This window comes from Nicotiana sylvestris, chromosome 11, assembly GCF_000393655.2.
Source record: "Nicotiana sylvestris chromosome 11, ASM39365v2, whole genome shotgun sequence".
Taxonomy (NCBI): domain Eukaryota; kingdom Viridiplantae; phylum Streptophyta; class Magnoliopsida; order Solanales; family Solanaceae; genus Nicotiana; species Nicotiana sylvestris.
In genome coordinates, this window is record NC_091067.1 from 6,024,106 (window position 1) to 6,046,792 (window position 22,687).

The 22,687-nt window shown below is 36.8% G+C and overlaps 1 protein-coding gene across 1 annotated transcript; it reads right to left on the reverse strand.

Moving 5' to 3' along the window:
- Positions 1–1,855: 1,855 nt before the first annotated feature.
- Positions 1,856–17,613, reverse strand: LOC104236918 (replication factor C subunit 1). The gene is made up of 23 exons (XM_009790964.2): positions 17,447–17,613; positions 17,226–17,304; positions 16,025–16,141; positions 13,939–14,514; positions 13,789–13,856; positions 13,482–13,557; positions 13,346–13,407; positions 13,121–13,257; positions 8,733–8,896; positions 8,448–8,636; positions 8,213–8,334; positions 7,935–8,142; positions 7,532–7,585; positions 6,806–6,975; positions 5,769–5,859; positions 4,602–4,783; positions 4,468–4,507; positions 3,965–4,089; positions 3,244–3,316; positions 3,077–3,169; positions 2,745–2,988; positions 2,335–2,382; positions 1,856–2,204 (listed from the first exon to the last, which is right to left on the reverse strand). The coding sequence occupies exons 2-23, from the start codon at positions 17,226–17,228 to the stop codon at positions 2,050–2,052; spliced, it is 2,997 nt and encodes a 998-aa protein (XP_009789266.1). The 5' UTR covers positions 17,229–17,304; positions 17,447–17,613; the 3' UTR covers positions 1,856–2,049.
- Between the last annotated feature and the right edge of the window lie 5,074 nt (positions 17,614–22,687).

Consider the following 22,687-nt stretch of genomic DNA (forward strand, 5'->3'; position numbering starts at 1 on the left):
ACAAAATGGAAGAAATCACTTGTTTATCTTTCACTTTTGAGCTCATCACATTATACACTTTGGGTGTATCATTTTCTGATTCACACTCTATGCTTTTATGATTACTAACTAATATCTGCATCATTTTTTGAGATACACTTTGTCCTATGATTACTTATTTGCCCCTTAATGTTGTATATACAATTTTTAAATTATTTTTACCGTATCCTTTACAATATTATAAAATATTTTATCTGTTGTCTCTCCATAGTATCTTCAACTAGTTTTTCATCCAAAAAAGCACATCTAATTGAAATGGACTTAATGAATTTCTCATGAGGGGTAACCATTTTTTTTCTTATTACAGTTTTTCTCTAGTTTTGAATATTCTCATCTTCTCTTGATAGACTTGTGTGAGTTAACCTAATATAGAAATGGTCATTGGATTGGGGTCGTTTGATATGAGGTATAAGAAGGTATAAGGATGGTATAAAAATTTAATACCACCTTAATATTTTGTTTGGTTAGCAAATCAGGTATAAGTTATCCCGGTGTTAATTTAAAGGTGGGGTAATTAGCACCAGTATAACTTATATCTTCTTCTTAGAAATTATGCAATTGTCATTCTTAATACAACATACCAAACAATGAATAAACAACAATTCCAGCATAACTAATCCCAGCATGACTTATCCCAATATAACATATACCGACATAAATCTTATTCCAACCAAACGACCCCTTGAAGTCTAAAGTTTGCATATCCGCACTCGGTGTTTACTCTAAATCATTATAATCTATCATAATTTAGTTACAACTAAGGAGAAATGTGTATTAATTTCTATGGTTAGATGTAAGAGTATATGTGTAGATAAGTGTCATTCTAACAGCCTAGTCCGCTAGTGATATTTTTCGCTCTGGGCCTAGGTCCTCGTGGGTTTAAAATGTGTCACTGGATCTAAGGCTTGTTAACTTATGTTTTGTCGATGTGGAACTCTGTCTAAAGTCTGAGGTATTACAGTCAATATGTTACTTCGGTTCAATAGCGGAGCTAAGTGGAGGGAAGGGCATCCAATTTAATCTCCTTCATCGAAAATTTATATTGTACAAATAGCACAACGATTCATTTATTATATGTAAGTTGTTGAATTCCTTTGATACATGGAAAAAGTCTAGCAAAGTGGCAAATGAATTCATGAATTGCTTTAGATTACAAGATCAAATATCGTATGTGACATTTTTTTATTCTTTTAAATCCTCTTGTATAAATCCTGACTCTGTAACTGCTTAATGTTGATATAAATACCAAGTGTAAATTTTTATCATTTGAATATGACATACTAAACACCATAGCCAAGCAAAAATAGCTATCGAGAGCTTAACAGCTTCAGGTATTAAGAACATTCGTAGTAACTAATTTTGAATCATCGTAAAGAAAAAGCTAATTACCTTCTAGTTTTTTTATAAATCCAAACCCCATATTAGTTGTTTTAACATGTATATCGGCACCTATTTAATCAAGCCTTTCAAGTGACGTTTTTACCATGTGACCGGGAGGTCAGGGGTTCAAGCCTTGGAAACAGCCTCTTGCAAAAATACAAAATAAGGTTGCGTATAATAGACCCTTGTGGTCCGATACTTCCCCGGCTCCGCGCATAGCGGGAGCTCAGTGTACCGGACTGCCCTTTTTCAAGTGACGTTTCAGGCCCCTTGGATTCAGGATTAAGCATTAAAACATGCAGTCAGCTGCCAAAACAGTACGGGGGATTTGAAGTTGGTATTCCCAGCAGAATTACTAAGTCGTAACTTTGCAGTAAACAAAGTGTCATAGGATAGTGGAATAGAATTAACGCGGCACTGACACGAGAATCCAAAATTTGAATACAAACCAAAACTATAGACAGAAAATAGTTACTCATCAGCTTCAAGTAGAATGTACACAGATCAACTTAAGACCCCCTTTTTTCTTTTACACAAATAGCTAAACAAAGTTTCCTAAATGCTAGACCCGGAAAGCTGCAGCTTCCGATGGTTGTAACAGACATTAGGTCAGGAAGATGTTTTCGGGTTTCACCTCTTTCTCTTGGTAGCTCCAGAACCCCGGCCACCTCTCTTGCTCGAGGATTCAGCACCTCCTTTCTCCCTGCTACTAGAACTTCCTCTTCCTCTTCCAGCAGACGGCTTCTTTCCACCAGCACCCTTCAGATCTACATTTACTTGGATTCCTGTTGTAAAACAAAAGCAGATAAAGGGAAAGACGGGAAAGAATGTTAACAGGTAGGTAGAAGACGCTCAGACAGTAAGTACATGCAGATAAATGAAGAAGAAAATGCAATTGCTCAGAGTGTCACTCACCCTTAGAATTGAGACTCTGAAGATCTGACTCCAACTTTTTCTCAACATCTGCAGAGTTGACCGAAACAAGCAATAACATCATCAAATACTGCTCCAAATTATTGTAAAAGAATTACACCGTCCTTCTATATTAGAGAAATGTCATCACTTATCCCTAATGAAAAGTACTAACATTGAAATAAGAGCAAATAGAAAACGCTTACTGCAGAGGCACAAAGGAAACACAAACTATAATGTGCATGATTTCTTTTTGCTATTGCAACCAAGTGTAGAACAACATTTCTTAACTATGGAGCTCATATCAATGGATTATCTATCTTTAAGATTTTCCAGTTAACTGTTCTGGTAAGAATATTGAATGACACAGTATCATGCTCCCTTTTAATGGGGTAATCTGAGTAGGGATGTACCTATATCCTCTGGCTCTGATGAGTTCTCTTCATCTTCAGCAATTGCTTCACCATTTTCTTCAGCTAAGCCTTCATCTAGTGGCTCCAGCATCGCTGCAACCCGCTTCTTGGGAGCTTTTTTAATTCCAGGAAGGGATATTAAATCTGCTGTGCGAATAACACGTGATTTGCTTCCTTTGTTGTATGCCCTTGTCAGTGCAGCTTTCACAACAGGCTGAATACCATCCAGTGGATTCGGATGTCCCTGATGCAAATGCAGTGAAGTCAACACATGAACAGATTCTAAAAGTGCATCAGAGGAATTAGGAGAAGAGATTAAAACAATGGCATACCTTGAATTTTGATATCTCCACAATATTATCGAAGTCATCCTGGCTTATAGAGTACGAATCCATGAAATCCACAACGTTCTCGACAGCTTCATCCTGGCAATAACATTCATATATAACCATGCAAACAGATATACACAACGAAATTCGGGTTAAGGATGAATAATCACCTTAGGTAGCAGTTTTAATGGATCTGTCAACTTCTTTGTAAGAAGAGTAAAGTAGTCAAGTCTCAGGTTTGCCCTGAAATGTATGAGAAAATATATTACACAACTACCACGAATGCATAAAGACTGTTTTACAGGCAATGTGCAGGAAGAAGTAGTTGAAACTTTGACTGACTTCCAAATTTTGTAAGAAAAAGTGTACACAAAACAGGGGAACCCTGCAATAGGTAACACATCAATAGTTTTTTTGTCAACTATTAACTCTTAAACAATTGATTAACACTAACCACGGAAGGAGGCACAGGCAGAAAAGGGGGAATAGGACAAGACATTGCATCATGGAAACACCAGTCGTTTTAGAAGATTATGTACACAGTTGACTTCAACTATACTTATGCAGGTATTGAAAAAGAATTTTAACAAGTTCTGAATCTAGAACAATAGTCTGAAATCAGGACATGCGCTGTATACCAGATCTTATTATTTGTATTCTGAGAAATACCAAAGAATTAGAAACGAATCATAAGCTGGAGAAAATAAGAAAATACTGAATACATAACAATAAAAGAAACACATGCTCTAATTGAGTGGATTAATGAAGACACTCGGTCTTTGAAAATTAATGTAAGATTACAAGATACAGATCAATGAAATGAACATGTATCAGGTTAGATGAAAAATGAGAATAAAACTAATATGTCAAATATGTCAAAATAGAAAGTACCTTCCCAAATATGATTCACGAGAAGCGAGTAGGTGAACATGCAAGTCCTCCAAAATCCGGTAATTCTTTCCCATTGTAGAGTTCTTTCCTAGCCAGCCACCAAACCTATTAAAGTTGCGTTCTCCCTGCAATATTTAACCCTCACTATAATTTCAGCCGTCTCAAATAAGTCCTGATTGGATGACAATTAAAATATATTCAAGTGAAAATTCCTGGAAAGCTAATAAATGACAAGCAAAGAATTAGAAACCATAAGATGTAAAATATACCGAGACCACATCTCTGGAAACAGCTCACAACTTTTCGACATCTAATACCAATACTGAACCACCTGTAATTATCTAATGTAGGAAACTAATAGTATAACATGATCTCTAGACAAACTTAGATCCACCCATCAGATTTGAGAGAAAGGCACAACATATTGTGCTTAAAATGAAAGCAAAGCTATGCATTGCTCAGCCATCAGATCTTATAGACGGAGAATAAGAAGCACCAGTCACCTGCTCAAGAGTCTGCCTCTGTCCATGCAACAACGAAGCACTACAATGAGGTAGGAAAAAAACAAGAAATTTAGCCAGCACTATAAGAAAAAAGTAGATGCAACTGAACTTTAGACGCTAAGAAATTGTCTTACGGAATAATGCAAGACGAAAGGCAACCAGCTGGAGATAGTTGCCACTGCTGGTATCTACGAATCTGTACATTTATTAAATCACCATTTGCAATAGAGTCAGCAGCATGTGCAATTAGGCTCATCCGCTTTAAACCATCATCATCTTTGCCAACAGAACTTGGCTTGTAATTGAGATAGTTCTCCTGCCATCACATGGGGAAATCATTTTACCAAATAATATGGAGGCCTACTCATAAAATATTTTAAACCATACTGATACTTTCTCAGACCCCGCGCATAGCGGGAGCTTAGTGCACCGGGCTGCCCTTTTTTTATACTGATACTTTCTCAGAAGCTTTTCAATCCTAATATACCAACGTGAAATCTATACCAAGTCAATTTTTAGCCTTATGTTGTGTATGACTCGTTTAATGAGGCAATTGATATGGCACAGATGGTATAAACGACAACCAAGAACAATATCAAGTAACAGAAAGAGGATTACACAGACTGCTGACAAGCATGATCATGCCCAAAAAAAACAAGGAAAAAGGAAAAGAAATAAAATAAACCATCTGAAGCATACAGTCAGCTTTATAGCATAGATCCTAATGCAACACTGCCCAAACATCACACAGGAACAAAGCCCTTCAGCACTTCTCAAACAACTGTCTTCTCTCGTACACAATGAAGTTCTCAACATGTGGCAATATAGCAATCTAAAGAACACAAATGAGCATGTAAGACATAAATTATGGATGGAAGCAAGACCATTTAAGTAAATACATATCCCAAAGCTATCATATAAAGCAGAATTTCTAGAGGATAAGAACAACTAACCAAGAGAGCTTAAATATACTAGCTTAAAATAAGATACAAGATTACTGCATAATGGTTTTTTCGGGGCATGTCATTATAAGTTAGATCATCAGGTACCAAACTTGGAAAATTAATCCAAAAGAGAAATTAATTAGGAAATAAAAGATGGAGTATGAAAACTGAAAAGAAAAAAAGAAAACAGCAAAGCGATCAGTTCCAATTGATATTATTCTACTTGAATGAATACTCTCCGTTCTACAAGGTCTCAAAGTGATATAGAGAAAAATAGGCAGGGACATATAAAAGGAAAATTAACTCAGACGAGAGTAAATTTCAAGCACAAATAGTAACCTTATGGATCTAGAGTACCTGTATAAGAAGCGGGACAAGATCTGGGTCACTCATACTTAGATCAATTCTTCGATCTATTTTCAAGTTCTTGGCATTAAAATCAAACAACCTATCAACACAGGAACAAACATAACTGGTCAGTAAAAAAAATCATATTTAAGTCAAGACCTGAGCGTGAAAGTAATTATTCAATGTGATAGCAGTGAATGCTGTAGTCACATGAAAGTACTAAAGTGAGATCATTCATTAGGCAATGCAAGCTATATTATGGCCGAATTTGAAGTAAAAGCAATAAAAAAAAAAGAGGAGTCCACATCTCAAGAATGTGTAATTTGTAACAAACTGCAATATCCAAAGCAAGTGACAAACATACAAATTCTATCAGAGAAAAGTGTTCAAAGAAGCTGACTACTCAACTCTATACTCCCACAGGATAAGTTACAGAGGATCACTGCTTAGTTTCAAGCATACTGGTATGCTGAATCTTCTTAAATTCCCTCCGCACCCCACCCTCGAAAGCAAGGAAAAGAAAATGCCTCTGCTTTCTTCTTTGTTAAACCCCACTCCTTACTTCCCATAATCCATTCTCACCCACTCTGTTAAAATGAAGATTCGCATATAAAGCTGAGTAAGGAAAATTGACATCCACCTCTTTCAACTTATTTCCCATGAGACGGAGTTATGAATTGACGTTGTAAAAGAAATACATAAATCAAAGGCTAAAAGGGAAAAAAGAGTACAATAACCAAATATTTACACTGCTATGGCTTGTGGTGATATATAAATATGGATCTCCCGTAATGAATTATGGACAACAAGTAGGAAGGTGGCTAATTAAATGATATTGCTGATTAGTTTTCGGTGCTTTTATCCCAAATATTACTAATTATTGATTAAGCTGCTCAACGGCACAAAGGTAGTGGAATAGTCACTACCACATATATTTGGACACAAAGCAACTAGAAAATCCAACGTAGTTCAATCCATATGTGGGGAAAAATTACACATCAATTTGGTAAAATGGTAAAGAGAGGTTGAATCGAAGACATGCATACAGTTCGACAGCTTTGAAGGGTGAGATGTCTTCATCCTTTGAACTGCTTAGAAGGCGCTGTCTTATATCATCGTATTGGATCACAGACTTAGAGAGACTCATGTATTGCAATTGATTTAGAGCCATACGCATATCGCCACCAACACGTTCTGCCAATTCCTCAAGAGCAATCTAGAAAAAGAAATAGAAGAAGAAAATCAATCATGAATCTCAGAAAGTTTGCAGATGGATGCCCAGACAACAACAAAGGAAATGTTTTCCGTATGTTTTGTAGGTGCACCACCAAATTATACATGCTACCGACAAATTTAAGCAGGAAAGTACTCAAATAAATATATATTGACACAAATACACGTCACTATTTCCACAAGAAGTACAAATTGAGATTTTTTAATTGAACAACTAGGGATTTACTTGCATAAAACAATTCATATTTTTGGACATCCCTTACTTGATCAGAAAAAATTGAACTCTTACTTTCTCCACAACAAAATTCATAGGACTTAATCTTGGTGTTTCAGATCTGGATTACTTTACTACATGCACTTCAAGAAACCACCAATATCAAACCAAGTACAACAGTCCACAAATGTTGACAAGTGAAACCAATTTTCACATTTTATCGGGGATGATGGCTTTTGAATGCGATAGGATAGTTCCAAATGTTACTAAATACATCTTCTTCAACATGTAAGAACTTATGCAAGTTGTTGAAAGAGAATAAAACCTCATTGACTTGAAGGCCTTCAGCATTTGCCACTTGCTTTAACCTTTTTGCCATCTGTCAAAACATACTCTCACTATTAGCTGTAAAAATTTCAACAAAATTTTTTTACCTCTTATATCTACCATAGAAGATCCAGCAAGGAACACCAGAAACATTACTGGAGCTAAGGGTAGCTTGGATCTTGTCCATAACAGGACACTGTGGAAGGTACACTGACTAGCATATAATCATTAGTGTAGTGCATCATTTGGAGAAATTCAGCACTAAAATTCAAATCAAGTAAAGATAACTAAGTGCAAGAAGAATATGTCATCTAACAATTCCTTCTTTACTTATACCATCCTATTATTGCTCTTACCCAAAGAAGGAATTGTTAGATGACAAGAATAACTGTGGAAATGACCTGCTGCTTGGTCGGTTTTCGGAAGACAATTGGTAAGCAATAATTGACAAGGCTCTTCAATTTCTGACTGTAGCGATCATTACAAATGCAGATAATAGGAATTTTGGATAACTTGATGCTAGCAATAAGATCGGCAACACCACCTCTATCTCCAGCAGACATGCCATCAACCTCATCCATAATCAGAACAGTCTTCTGATGGTGCAATCTACAATCATCAACATGGATTATGGCATATCATACTTCTGATACAAACATTCAAGAAAGCAGAGGTTTACCTGCCAATATTAGCACCTAGGGATTCATTGCTAACAAGTTCTTTTATGGAATTTGCAGTACTACCACCAATTCCTTTCTCAATTTTTGAATCAGCCTTTCCACGACTATCACTAGCATTTACCTAAAAAAAATAAAGGTACTGTTATATTAATCCAACATCCAACAGAAAGAAAGAGTAAGTGAAAAATGATTAGATTACAGTCCGAGAATTTTCACCATTTAAAAGGAAAATACCTCGATGGTTTGGAAACCCAGTAGCTGACTAACCACCTTTGCTGATGTAGTCTTCCCTATACCCGGCATACCACTCAACAGAACTGCCTTTTTAGCACCAGAGTCATTCTGTTTTTTCCCCTTCCCCTTACTAGCTGCATTTAGAAAATGCTCATCCCAGCTCTCCAGCCAACGCTGAATCTGTTCTACCTGATCGTGTACCATATAGAAGGTAAAGTTACTCCAGGTGATACTTTTAATTCAAAAGTGTAGCCATTAAAGAAAGAAAGCAACATAGAAGAATACCAGTGACTTATTCCCTATTATGTCTACAATAGCTTTGGGCCTGTATTTTTCTGTCCATGGTAGTGAAGACTCTTTAGCTTGGCCTTTCCTCTTGGCAGGAGATGCACTAGGTGTCAATTCTTTGGCAGCTAAAATCTTTGTGGCAGTGCTTCCAGTTCCATCACCTAAAAAACGACATTGCCGCATTTTAGGCCATGAAGGCTCAAAGTCAAGAATGTGAAAGTATCACCTCAGTATAAGAGGCACCAGAAACACAATGTTCCATTGTCTATCGGGCTTGATATTCCCCATCTTTCACCAATCTAAAACAAGAGAGATCAGAAGCACTTTCTCCTACTGTACATGGAAGTAAGCTAACATCACTCAGCTGTCTAGTCTATTTACAGGCTGCTCCCCTCCCCGTCCAGGATGCCAACCACGTTTCCGTTTCTACATACACCACTCAGCTATTTAGTGCTTCTTCCATCCGATTTTGTGTGCCACACTTTCCATGTTAATTTATCTCGAAAAATCACATCTCTGTATTTGGAAACTCATAAATCTTATCATCACCATTTTACCCTTAATAGCATGACTTGTTGGGACCCAGTTGATATAAAGTTCAAATATTTATGAGAGGAATATGAAAAGACAAATGGATCTCTCACCAACTCTCACTTAATTATTTGATAGTCGGGTAATTTAGGTACATTGCGTAGATTCAGCTTACGTCTCAACAATCTTCCTTTGTTTTTACGTCTCAACGATCTTCCTTTGTTTCTTAAACTTTGTGGGTCAAACAGCCCCCCACAATATAAGATGGAGGGATTATTTATAAACTTTCAGCAACTTATATCCCTATTACCTTCAATACAGGAGCCTAAATTGTCCCTATTACCTTCAATACAGGAGCCTAAATTGATGTATATACTTTTTTCTTTTTGAAGGAAATTGATGTATATACTTTTAGTTCTGGTTCTTTGTAATAAACTAATTTTGCGGCAGATATCCAGAGCTTTTAAAAGCAAAAAGCGCCAAAAAGCAACAAGGTCCACGAGCTTGAAGTGAAAAGCGAGAAGTAAAGCGCAAGCTTCTTTGAAGAGAAGAGCACAATTTACTAAAGATGAAACAATACCAAACATATACGAATTTAGTATTATAATAATCAAATTGCAATGAGAATAACTAATTTCAAGTATCCAATATACAATAAAGTTGATGCTAATCCAAATACTCAAAGTTGTGATTCAAAGAATCGACTGCTTCTCATTTGGGTCATTTTGTGTGTCATGTTTAAAGCCACGCTTTTCCGAAGCGCATGGCTTCATCCAGAAAATGATAACCCCCCCTCCACCATCACTTCTTTGGTATAAGCGACAAACCAATGGCTTCTTTGTGCAATAGAGAGGAAGAAACATGGAATCATATTTTCGTCCATTTTTATGATGGCTAAACAACTTTGGGATCTGCTTCTGGGCCTATTTTGGGCTTAAATGGCTGATGCCAAAGACTGAAAGACTTGCTGTCACGTTGGGAAGGCAATGAAAGGAATGCTAGGTGCTTTGTGTGCAAAGCAAGTTTTTTTTGAATTGGTAACTATTGTATATATTATAACAATCAGTACATAGGTTGCACTGAAAACCAAATTTACATAGAGAGAATTTATAGATATTCTAATTTGAGACCTAGCAGGATCCTAGAATGTCTATGATTGTCAATGTATCTTCTGTGTACATCTTTTTGCACCAAAAACAAAATAGAAGAATACAATTGAGTTTGATCTTTTGCATTGAGTTGCTTCTATCTTCAAAACATCTAGTATTCCTTTCTCTCCAGACTGTCCACCAAATACATGCCGGAACAGTCCTCCATCTATCTCTACTAGTTGCTTCAGCTCCAGCTTCTTCCCAGCTATAGATGACATCTTTAATCCTGAATGGCATTGACCATGAGATACCCCTAAGACTAATAAAGATTTTCCATAGTTGGTCTGTAATCTTGCAGTGTAGAAACAGATGGTTGACAGTTTCTGCATTTTCCCCACACAAAAAACATCTCGAACACATAGAAATTCCCCTTTTTATGAGATTATCCTGGGTTAAAACCGCCTCCTTTGCTAGTAGCCAAGTAAAGCATGCTACCTTGTATGGAATCTTTGTTTTCCATATATGTTTCCAAGGCCATGTGTCTACCTGTTGATTATCATGATTCAAAATCTTATATGCATCCTTCACTCGGTAAATCCCTTTGTTGCACCTCTTCCACCATATTGAATCCAAACCTTCCTGTAGTCCTGTAAATGCTTCCAGCTCTTTGTAGAGTTCAGTTAATCTTGTTATCTCCCAGTCATTCAGCTGTCTTCTTAGAGCTATTTCCCATCCTTGACAACTCCTCATATCAGCGACTGTCTTATGCTGGTTTTGTGCTAAACCGAACATATCTGGGTATCTTTCCTTTAAGCTTCCCATTCCTAGCCAGTTATCATTCCAAAATGATGTGTTCCTTCCGTTGTTCACTCTTATGGAGGAGTGATTCTTCATTATTGGCCAAAGTTCTCTGATTGATTTCCACACACTTACTCCATATGATGTACTGACTTTTTTTGACACCCAGTTGTTTTCTTCACCATACTTGGCTTTGATCACTTTGACCCATAAAGATTGGGGTTCTTTAGAGTACTTCCATAACCATTTAATTCTAAGAGCCTTGCTTTGATTCTTCAAATTCCTTATCCCTAATCCACCTTGTTTTTTATCCATTGTTGTTGTCTTCCAATTGACCAAATGGAAGACCTTTTTCTCCTTATTGCCTTGCCAGAGGAATGTTCTTCGGAGTTTGTCCAATCTCTGTAAAATGCTTGATGGAATTGGGAACAAAGACATCATGTAAGTAGGTAGAGAGTCTAATACTGAGTTGATTAGAACTAGCCTACCCCCAATTGTGTGCAAAGCAAGTTCAATATACAATTTAAAGTAAAGATGTTTATGTTTACTGGCTTTATGGTGTAGGCCTAAGTTGCTTGGACTCGGGTGCGGGTATCTGATATGGGGACGGATCCGAGTATCGGATTCGGCAAAATCTAAATTTTAAGATTCGGGGGTGCGGATCCGGATATTGATATGGTGCGGGGATTCGGCTAATAAAAATATTGTAAATTTTGAGAGATTCTGTTAAAAACTTACATGAATATCGTAGAATTCAATCTTTCATTCTCCAAGATGGACATTATTCTTTCATTCTCCTAAATCTGTTTTATTTTTTATTTTGAGAAATCAAAATCTCAATTTTTCTCCCAAATTTGTCGATGGACTCCGGTCAAAGTGTCCGGAGTCGGTTAACCGAATCCGGGACGTATCCCGCTCCCGTCCCGTTCTCGTATCGGGACGGGAACGGCACCAAAATCGAAAAGTCCGTGCAACTTAGGTGTAGGCCACAGGATGTATATGATGTGCATAAAATGATAGATTTCATTAGCTCTTTAAGGAGTAACTTTATAGAGGAGGTCCTTTCTTTTGTTTTTTCGTAAAAGGGAGAGTCCACTTTTGTATACACCAGGCACCATCTTAGTGCTGGCAGACTATTATCATTAATTAACCTTGCCAACTTACTGACCAAATAGAAAACTGAATCATTAGGACGCAAAGGTGGATTTCCAAATGGAGTTAGTCCAGTGTTCTTCTAACATCGAAACCTTGCACCCCTGGGGCTATGTTAATAACATATACCTATTGATCAACCCCAAAAAAAGATAGGTAGTCGTAGGAACATTATACCTTTTTTTTATCAGTTAGTGACATTATACTTTTTGTACCTTTGTACATCTGACAGCACATCTCCGTGCCACTTTTGAAGGGTTAATACTTAAAACAAGCTTTCACTTTTTCCCTGCAAGCCTTGACTTATCACAAAAAAAAATTGTCATCTAAAAGCTTCTAGCATTGTCTTTTCTTATTGAATCAATTCTAAGAGTCTTAACTTGCACAGTCCAAATTAGAATGTAAATGATGGTTTTTTATGGTCCCATTCATTTATATGGCAATGGGAATTGCTGACACTGTTTTCTTGTTTTGGATCAAAAAAAAATTATGCTATTATTTCTTTCTGTAAGCCATTCAGACTGTTTGGCATTCCCAAGTAATTCTAGTTTTCAAGAGTTCCGTCCAAAATATATACCCAACATTCTCCTATTTCTCTTCTTTTTGAAGTGCCTACAGAACTTTAGAGGCACTGTTCAAAAATATCATAAACCCATTCATCTTTCATCTAAGAATGAGTACATCACCAGAAATAAACAAGTCATTGAAAATGAAAAGGGAAAGAAAATACAACAACAACAACAACAATGAACCCAGTGTAATCCCATAAATGGGGTCTGGGGAAAAGGGAAAGCAAATGAGTCTAAGAATTACTTGTATTTTGTGAATTTCTCTTTGCAGGAGAAACAACAGTGGCCACTGATTTCTTTGACTCGGGCTGTGTAGCTGATTTTGATTTCTTTGATGACCGGATCATATCGAACAAACCATCCTCAGTGAGAAATGCAGTTCTAGTTGCAAAAGTATAGGATACCAATATTAGTTCAGGAACCAAATGAAAAAGGAAAATGAGAAAATGCATTGACATTGGAAACAAACCCGAGTTCCTTGGCTTTAGAGGATTTCCGTCCCTCGATGTCTTCATCGCATAAAAGATAATTCTGCAACAGAACAGCGTGAAAAACACACTGTAAAACAATTAAGTTTAGCAAAAATTTATAAGCACAGACAATACCGTTTTCTTGCTAACAGATCCTGTAACACGACCACCATGGCGTTTAATCAAATCCTCAGCTTCTTCTCTTTCTAAACTGAAAGCATGAGAACCGAATGAATGTCTAGCTTTATGTCATTTACATATCCAATACTGAGAGAAGTTAAAAAAGGTAACACATAGACGAAAAGACTTGGCCTTCTACATAGTGCATCAGTTGCAGTGAGTCTTACATGCTATAAGCAATAAAGATATTTATGCAAATACATCCCTGGGTTTATCCCCATAATATCTCTTCAAAAATATACAAACAGACTCAATGAGGTACCTGTCCAGAGTTCCACTAATTACAAAAGTCAAACCAGCTAAACAGTTTGGGGCACCTTCAGGAACTTCCTGCAAAGTGGAAAGACCACAATTTTATTAACTCAGACAACTTCTTAATTGTAAAAGAAAATAGCTTCAGCAAGGCTTCTACCTTTTCCCCCTTGTGAGGAGGGTCTTTTCTTTCGCCAAAATTCATGAAACCGCCCCGTCCTCCACCACCTCTGCCTCGTCCACCACTTGGTGCTGCAGATGGTCCTTTACCACCACGCCCTCGTCCACCAGATTTGGTGTCCTTATCAGCTGAGGCATCATCATCACTTTCATCAAGAGGGATGCCTTTTCCACCAGTCTGAGCTGCTCGTCCACCACGCCCTCTTCCAGTAGGTTTGGGATCAGATTTTGTATCCTTAAGATCATCGTCACTTTCATCACTGATCACATACTTCCGTGCAGATCCCCTTCCAGAGCCACTTGCCGACTTTTTGGCAGGAGTGGCACCTCTGGATCCCATTGCAGATGCAGGCAGTACAAAGTCATCGTCATCCTCAGCTTTGTGAATTCTTTTCGCAGCTGGTGGCTTCTCATTAACTGATGAACTTCCACCAGCATTTTGAGCTTTTCTTTTTGCTGATACTTCCTCTACTTTTTCTTCTTTTGCCTTCACCTTGTTTGTAGCAAAATATTTACTAGTTTTCCTTCTGCCGGCAGTCTCTTGTCCTTCTTGTACCTAGTGTCCATTAGATGCAATAAATAAGATTAACAAAACAAAAGATGTTGTTGTCCGTAGGTTCTCAAAGTTCAGAAATTGCATTTGATAATCCAGTAGAAACATTCCACCATCTCAAAAACTCTACCTACTAGCTAAAATACCCAACGATGAGAAAATATTTTTTTTTTAAAAAAAAAGCTAAAGATCAACAATATTTTACAGGACTTATTGATGGTGACCAACTTTTATTTTACTGCAAAAGTTAGAAACAAGGAGTTAAAGTTCAGAAGTTTAAAATTCTTAATATAGGTGAAAATACTAAGTTTTCATGGTATTTCCGAATGACCTTCAGATTAGTTCAATTTCCCCCTAATTTTCTATCATACTTTGTATAACCCTAATGGTTCTAGGAAAAGCTGAAAGAGCCACAACGTAGAAGACGAGATTTGCCAAGTGTCTTGATGCTGAAGTTTTTATCAAGCACTTGACATATAAGACTTCCCCAGAAATATGTAATCAAGATATCCCTCTCTTTCTTAAATGGTTAGGTAAGCGATGAACTAAATCACATGCATATAAAAGGAAGAGCTCAAGATCTGAAGCCAGCAGATCCAGCCATATATGCATAATATTTGCAGACTTTATAGTCATAACTCAAAATAGCTGGAGCCATCATTCAACAACGTGAAGGAAAGGCCCCAAGTATAAGAGAGAAAGACAGAAACTCTCTTAGAGTAGATTCCTTTCCACTATTTCCCGTTATCAAGTATATTTCTTTATTCAATATTTACATTGGTTATGGATGGGTAGAGTTAAAAGCTATAGGTTTTAGGTAAAAAAATGTCAGCTTTCAATGATTTGCTGGAACTATTAGCAGTGTCCCAAACCCCGAATTGGTGTCAGTCTCAGTTCTGGTGACTAACTGCCCCTGAAATTTTGACAAACCCCACAGGGATTGTTACCATTCATTCTATTTCTTTATAGCTCATGAACTTATTCAAATTTTAAAAAAGTTAAGAGTGGCAGCTAAAGTGAAAATTACACTCATCTAGACTTGATATCATATTTCACTTTCCGTCTTTTCCAAGCTTTACACCTTTTTCTTCCCTTGTAGACGTGTTTAGCTATTTGCACCCAATCCACAAGAAAAAAACCATACCAAGTAAGGGGGAAAGTAGATTTATTCTGACTCATCTGTTAGATTCATCGCTTTGTTGCTTTCATGTTTCAAAAAAGCCATTCTAACAAGTAATCTGTTTCTCCCTCAAATGACTCCATTCCATTTCTTTCTTTCGGTTGCTCATAAAATAACTGAAGTAGAAGTCCATGGTCAAGGCAATCGATAGAAAAGAAATTACTCTCAGGAAATCTCAAAAAGAAACAACAAGCCAGCCCCACCATTCCACGCAATCGTAACAGGTCAAGAAACAAGAAATAGGCAACTACATTAACAAACACTTAAACCATACGAGAGGTCAACGAGAAAGCAAGTGAAATTGGAAGAATGATCTAGCTACAAAATACTTACCAGGTTTCCTGGAGGAGACTTTTCTGCTGAAGGCTTTTCTGGAGCACTATTCTTGGACATACTCCCATTACCCGTACCTTTGTCATGCTGCTTCATGAACCATTTTCTGATATCTGACTGTATTACACAGAACTATACCATCAAACTCTTAAACCATGCATCTCAAATTCTAATATTTGACAGACACAAAATTCATCACATACTTCAATCTGAAAATCCCAGAAACCACAACTTAACACTTGCCATATGCTAAGTATGTGTTCTTTTACTACAGTGTATGTGTGCAATAGTACATGCTTGGGGAAAGTTATTGTGGATAAGTTGAATTGTCTCAGAGTACCAAAATCGGATTGCATATGGAGTTTAAGACACTAGTATTTATTATACAAGTAGTGAACGAAAATGCTGAAATAGTACTTCGAAAATTAGTTCGGTGAACAAATATTTTTTTTCTGAATTTGATTTAATTAAGGATTTTAAACTCCACCGGTGAGCTTGCTCAAATTGTCGGTCCCAAGCCCAAATAAAGGAAGAAGGTTGTGGCCGTCTAGCGGCCAGCATAGAACTAGCCAAATCATGATTAATCTTCATAGTAAAGGGAAGATTTTGGTGGAGAAATTTTATGACTTTGATTGATTTAAGCACTTTAAACTCCATCAGTGGTCCCAATTCCAAATAAAGGAGGAGGGTTATGGTAGTCTAGCAGCTAGCATAAAACTGGTCAAATCACGATGAATACTCATAAACAATGGAACATGTCCAGTGAGTCATATAGTAGACCACAACTTGTTTGGGAGGTGTAATTGTTTCCTTATAGTCTATTCCCAAAAGAATCGCACATTTCTATATTTAAAAATAATTTAACATTAAACTTTCCACTTTACTCTTAATGAGAAGCTTTCATAGCTACACAAATAACCCTTTAAGCTTTTAAGATCACAAGTTTCAAACGTCTTTTTTTTTCTTCTTAAACTCGGTGCAAAGTCAAACTCTGACACACAAATGAAACAAAAGGAGTATTTTAAAACGTGGGAAAAGTTAAAAGTGGTAAAATACAGAGAAGATTAACATGGGCATGCACAAATCAAGAAATGGTCAGAATTCTATGAATTAAAATCTTAACCACCAAAAATTATACAAAAACAATATTGTCAATTGAAAAAAAAAAGTATCAATAAACTGAAACATGAGTAACAAGTACCATTTTTGTGACTTGTAACAATGCACTATCTTCAATAGGCAATGCCTTCTTCAACTTTCGATTAATTTCAAAATTCCACCTAAAAACAAAAAGAAAAATCGAACCAGTGCATGAACAATTTTGTTATACAAACCTCAAAAACGAGATAACTGCGTGAAGAAGATTTTAAAAATGACACGAATATTCAATGCTGCGAAAAGGGAAAAGCAAGAGCATATTACCAAGCTATGAATTCGTCGGCGGGGATTAACCGGCCATTTACCGTCAACGTAGCTCCGGTGTAGGGTTTTCAGAATTTGAGACTTTGATTTTCGACTGGGGTTTTACGGGTTATTTTGAGAGAGTTTTTTTTTTTTTTTGGGAAGCTACTCGGCTGGGATTATCGAGATTTTTACACGCCTAATCCCTTTCCAAAGAGTATTTAAAAAATAACATTAATTTTAGTTTATTTCATAAATAACAATTTTTTTACAATACTAGCATATTGTAAAATTTATGCACAGCATTGATGAGTGAACGGAAGACATAAATTATGGGATGTATTTTTAACGTTATTGATGATAGAGCCTTCGATATTATAATTGAATCTACAATAAATCTTTCCCAAATCTTTTCAACCGAATTTTTCTTTTTAATTATTTTCTCTTATCGATATTTATTTCTTTATCTCTCACAACATGTATTATTCAAAGTATATTATTAGGAAATACCTTACAAAAAAATAAATCTAATATTTTAATATGCCATTAATATGTGTATAGAAACAACATATATAAGATAAACTTATTATATATATATAAATATACGATGTATAATTTCACTAGAGTTATGTTATATAAATAGCATTTTCTTACTGGTAAAAATATCCAATGTATGGAAAGTAAAAAATTTGTTATGGAAAGTTTTCAACATAAAAATAGAAAAATATATTACGTTATGGAATGAATTAGTTTCTAATCATTTAAATGTGTTAGGGAATGGATTGGTTTCAAGAGAAAATATAGAAAAAGATATTAGAAAATAGAAAGTATTAGGAGTGTATTTAAAAGTAGCTTGATTGTCACTCGAACTTTATTATTATCATATCTGAATTTATTGGTAAAAATATTTAACTTCCATACCTGTTAATCATTAACTGATGCTACTTTTTTGTATTATCTTTCTAATAGTCGGCTAATAATGAAAGTTTAATTGGGCTTAAATCAGTGCAAAGGTCCAAGCCCAATAAAGACAGATTGGTATTGGATTCGGCGGTGTGGCATGGGCTAGGGCGATGTGCACAGATAGTCATTAATAGCACATGTCTTTTTTTAAACCACTGTTTTAAATATCTTTAGTCTTTAACCACTGTTTTAATAAACTTTTACCTATCTTGACGAAAATACCCTTCTGATATAAGCTTATACCTATGCTCCGTATTAACGATCAGCAGCGGCAGCACGTAACTGCCTTCTGAAGCAGCAGCGACTGTGATCGTCCAAAATTGCAGAAGCTTCTCTTCTGATTTTAAACTATAGAATTCAACTTTCTCATCCAAAAATCGACATAAAATTACAGTAAGTTATGCTTTTGTGTGTTTCTGTTGATTTTTATTTCGTTACTAGGAATTTAATGCTAGGAATTTGACTTTTTTTTGCTTTTCTGGATTGATAACGTTAAGGACATCACGTCCTGTGATTATTCTATACATATTGAAGACATAGTGTTAAGGATTTGGTGTCCTGATTTTGTAAATTGTATTGAAAAAGTTAAGGACACAATGTCCTTAATGTTTTTGCTGTTGTTCTGAATATTAAGGACATAATGTCCTGATTTTGCAAATTGTTTTGAAAAGTTTAAGGACACTTGGTCCTTAACTTGGAGTCTTAAGTTCAAAACTTAAGGACACTTCGTCCTTAACTTAAAGTTACAAAGTTCAAAAGTTAAGGACACTTGGTCCTGAAGTTTGAGTTCCAAGTTCAAAAGTTAAAGACACATGGTCCTGAAATTAGACTAACAAGGTCAAAAGTTAAGGATTCATGATCCTGAACTTCAAGATTGAAGTTCAAAAATTAAGGACATTTGGTCCTTAACTTTGAATACCAAGTTCAAAAGTTAAGGACACTTGGTCCTTAACTTTGATTTTCAAGTTCAAAAGCTAAGGACACTTGATCCTGAACTTACAGTTCTTGTCCTTAATTTATACAAGGATTGCTCTATAAATATGTCCTGAATTTCCTATTCTCTTGACTTGCAGGATGGAAACTGTCACGACCCGAAATTCCCACCCTCGGGAGTCGTGATGGTGCCTACTCATAGAAGCTAGGCAAGTCACAGACTTAGAAATCTTTAACTCTTCTATGTTAATCCTTTTTACAACTCATTTTAACAAGTGATAAACACCTACATGACAGTGGAATATGAGATTTAAGCGGAAGTCTTAAATAAATATAAAACTAGAATATTTCGTAAGTCAATACATGCATCTACCCAGAAACTGGTGTCACAGTATCCACGGACTACTAAGAATACTACATACAACAGTCTGAAGGAAAAATAACATTGTTTGTCTCGGATACATGAGATAACAGAACATAATAAAAGATAGAGGAGACGTCGAGCCTGCGGACGCCTGCAAGGCTACCTCGGTGTCTCGGTGGACTGAAGACTGACTCCCCTACTGCTGTTGATCTAGTGTCGCTCCAGTATCTACACAGAGTGCAGATTGTAGTATCAGCACAACCGACCCCATGTGCTGGTAAATGTCTGGCCTAACCCTGGCGAGGTAGTAACGAGGCTAGAACCAGACTCCATATACAGCAGAAATATAAACAGGTAATAAAGGTTTTAAAAGGAGGGGGAAACATGCTTTGGGGAAACATATCAATTCTATCAGAAACTTAATAAAGTATGAAAGAACACTCGATGTCTACAATCAATACAATGACAATATTATTGCGGCGCGCAACCCGATCCCTTATCATTTAACATTGTTGCGGTGTGCAACCCGATCCACATATGTAACTGTTGCGGCGTGCAACCCGATCCAATATAATATCTGTTGCGGCGTGCAACCCGATCTAATATAATATATGTTGCGGCGTGCAACCCGATCCAATATAATATCTGTTATGGCGTGCAACCCGATCCAATATAATATCTGTTGTGGTGTGCAACCCGATCCACATATATAACTGTTGCGGCGTGCAACCCGATCTAATATGATATCTAATAATGTTACGGCGCGCAACCCGTTCCAAATACACAATCAACAATAACCATAGTTACCCGTCCCGGCAAGGGATCAACAATAGACTACACTATCCCGGCAAAGGAACTTAACAGTACAAGTATATGCGTCCCGGCAAGGGAGAAACAGCCATAACCAAACTTGTTCCAACATTTAACTATCTCAACTATAACTCAACTAGTTTCAACATCTAACTACCTCAGCTATAACTAACTTGTTACAATACCTAACTACCCAGCTATAACCAAACTTGTTACAACACCTAACACGAAAAATCATCAACCTAAGCGTCCGTAATATCAATTAAGAACACAATGCAAGGGAACCTCAACTCAACAATAGCCCGGCAAGGGGGCAACATAATGATCTCTTCTCTTTCTTACTTTTACTTCATAATTCACTTCACAACTTGAGCCAATGCTCTAGAGTCTCGATTATCACTTATACTTTCACAATTCGTTATACAACTGGAGCCAACGCTCCTCAATGTTCATAGGTCACAACTCTTTCCACAACTTTACACAACAAATAGAAATCTTTACCAAGGCATGAATAATACAACAAGATCATGAAAATCACAAGACAAGACTCACGGTCATGCTTGACACCAACGCATAGCTACTCGTCACCATGCCTATACGTCGTACTCGACAAGAAACAAATAGCAAATAGGACACAACTTCTAATCCCTCAAGCTAGGGTTAGACCAAACACTTACCGCGATGCCTCGAACACAACTCAAGCTTCAATTATAACTTTACCCCTTGATTCCACCACCAATTCGCTCGTATCTAGTCACAAATTACTTAATTACATCAATAAACGCTAAATGAATCAACCCTAATGCATGAAAAATGAGTTTTTCAAAGTTTTACCCAAAAAGTCAAAAATCGCCCCCGGGCCCGCATGGTCAAAACCCGAGGTTCGAACCAAAACCCGATTATCCATTCCCCCACGAACCCAAATATATGATTTGTTTTGAAATCGGACCTCAAATCGAGGTCCAAGTCCCTAATTTTTGAAAAAACTAGGTTCTACCCAAAACACCCAATTTTCCCCATGAAAATCATTGATTTGAAGTTAAAATCATGTTAAAAGATGTTAAAGATTGAAGAAAACTAGTTAAAAATGACTTACAAATGATTTGGAGAAGAAAGGTTGTTTGAAAAATCGCCCCTTATGTTTTAGGATATTGAAGAGTGGAAAATAATTGAAAGGTCCGTTTAAATATACTCCTCTCAGACCCTTACCGCGGACCGCATAAAAAGGATTGCGGCCGCGGAGCTCCATCGCGTACCGGAAGAAATCGAGCGCGACTGCGGAGGCTTGGCCTTGCTCACCGCACAAATCCCACCGCGGACCGCGAGGCCTGGCTTCAAAGACCTACAACTTTTTCCTAAGTTGAAAACTTACCGAAACACATCCGAAAGACACTCGAGCCCTCGAGGCTCCTAACCAAACACACGTACTAACTCAATAACATCATACGAACTCATTCGTGCGATCAAATCGCCAAAATAACCTCAATAACAATGAATCACACCTCAAAATCAAGAATTTTTTCTCAAACTTCATCAAGTATCAAATTTAGCAATTTAGGTCCGAATCACGTCAAACGACGTCCGTTTTCAACCAAACTTTATATAAATGACTTAAACCATATATAAGACCTGTAACGGGTGCCGGAACCAAAATACAGGCCCGATACTATCGCTTTCTAATCAGATTCATTTCAAATTTTCTTAAAAAATTTCAGAAAATAATTTCCTTTAAAAATTAATTTCTCGGGCTCGGGGCCTCGAAATTCGATTCCGGGCATACGCCCAAGTCCCATATTTTTCTACGGACCCTCCGGGACCATCAAATCACGGATCCGGGTCCGTTTACCCAAAAGTTTGACTTAAGTCAAATTTATTCATTTAATAGTCAAAACTTATCATTTTTAACAAAATTTCATATTTAAGCTTTCCAGCTACGCGGCCGGACTGCGCATGTAAATCAAGGTGACTCTAAATGAGGTTTTCAAGGCCTCGAAGACACCTAATTCAATTAAAAGCAAGTGATGACGTCATCACATTCTCCACCTCTAAAACAACCATTCGTCCTCGAACGGACAGAAGAAGGAAGTACCTGAGTCGGGAAAAAGATGGGGATAACGGCTCCGCATATCGGACTCGGACTCCCAGGTCAATACCTCAGGAGGCTGACCTCTCTACCGAACACGAACAGAAGA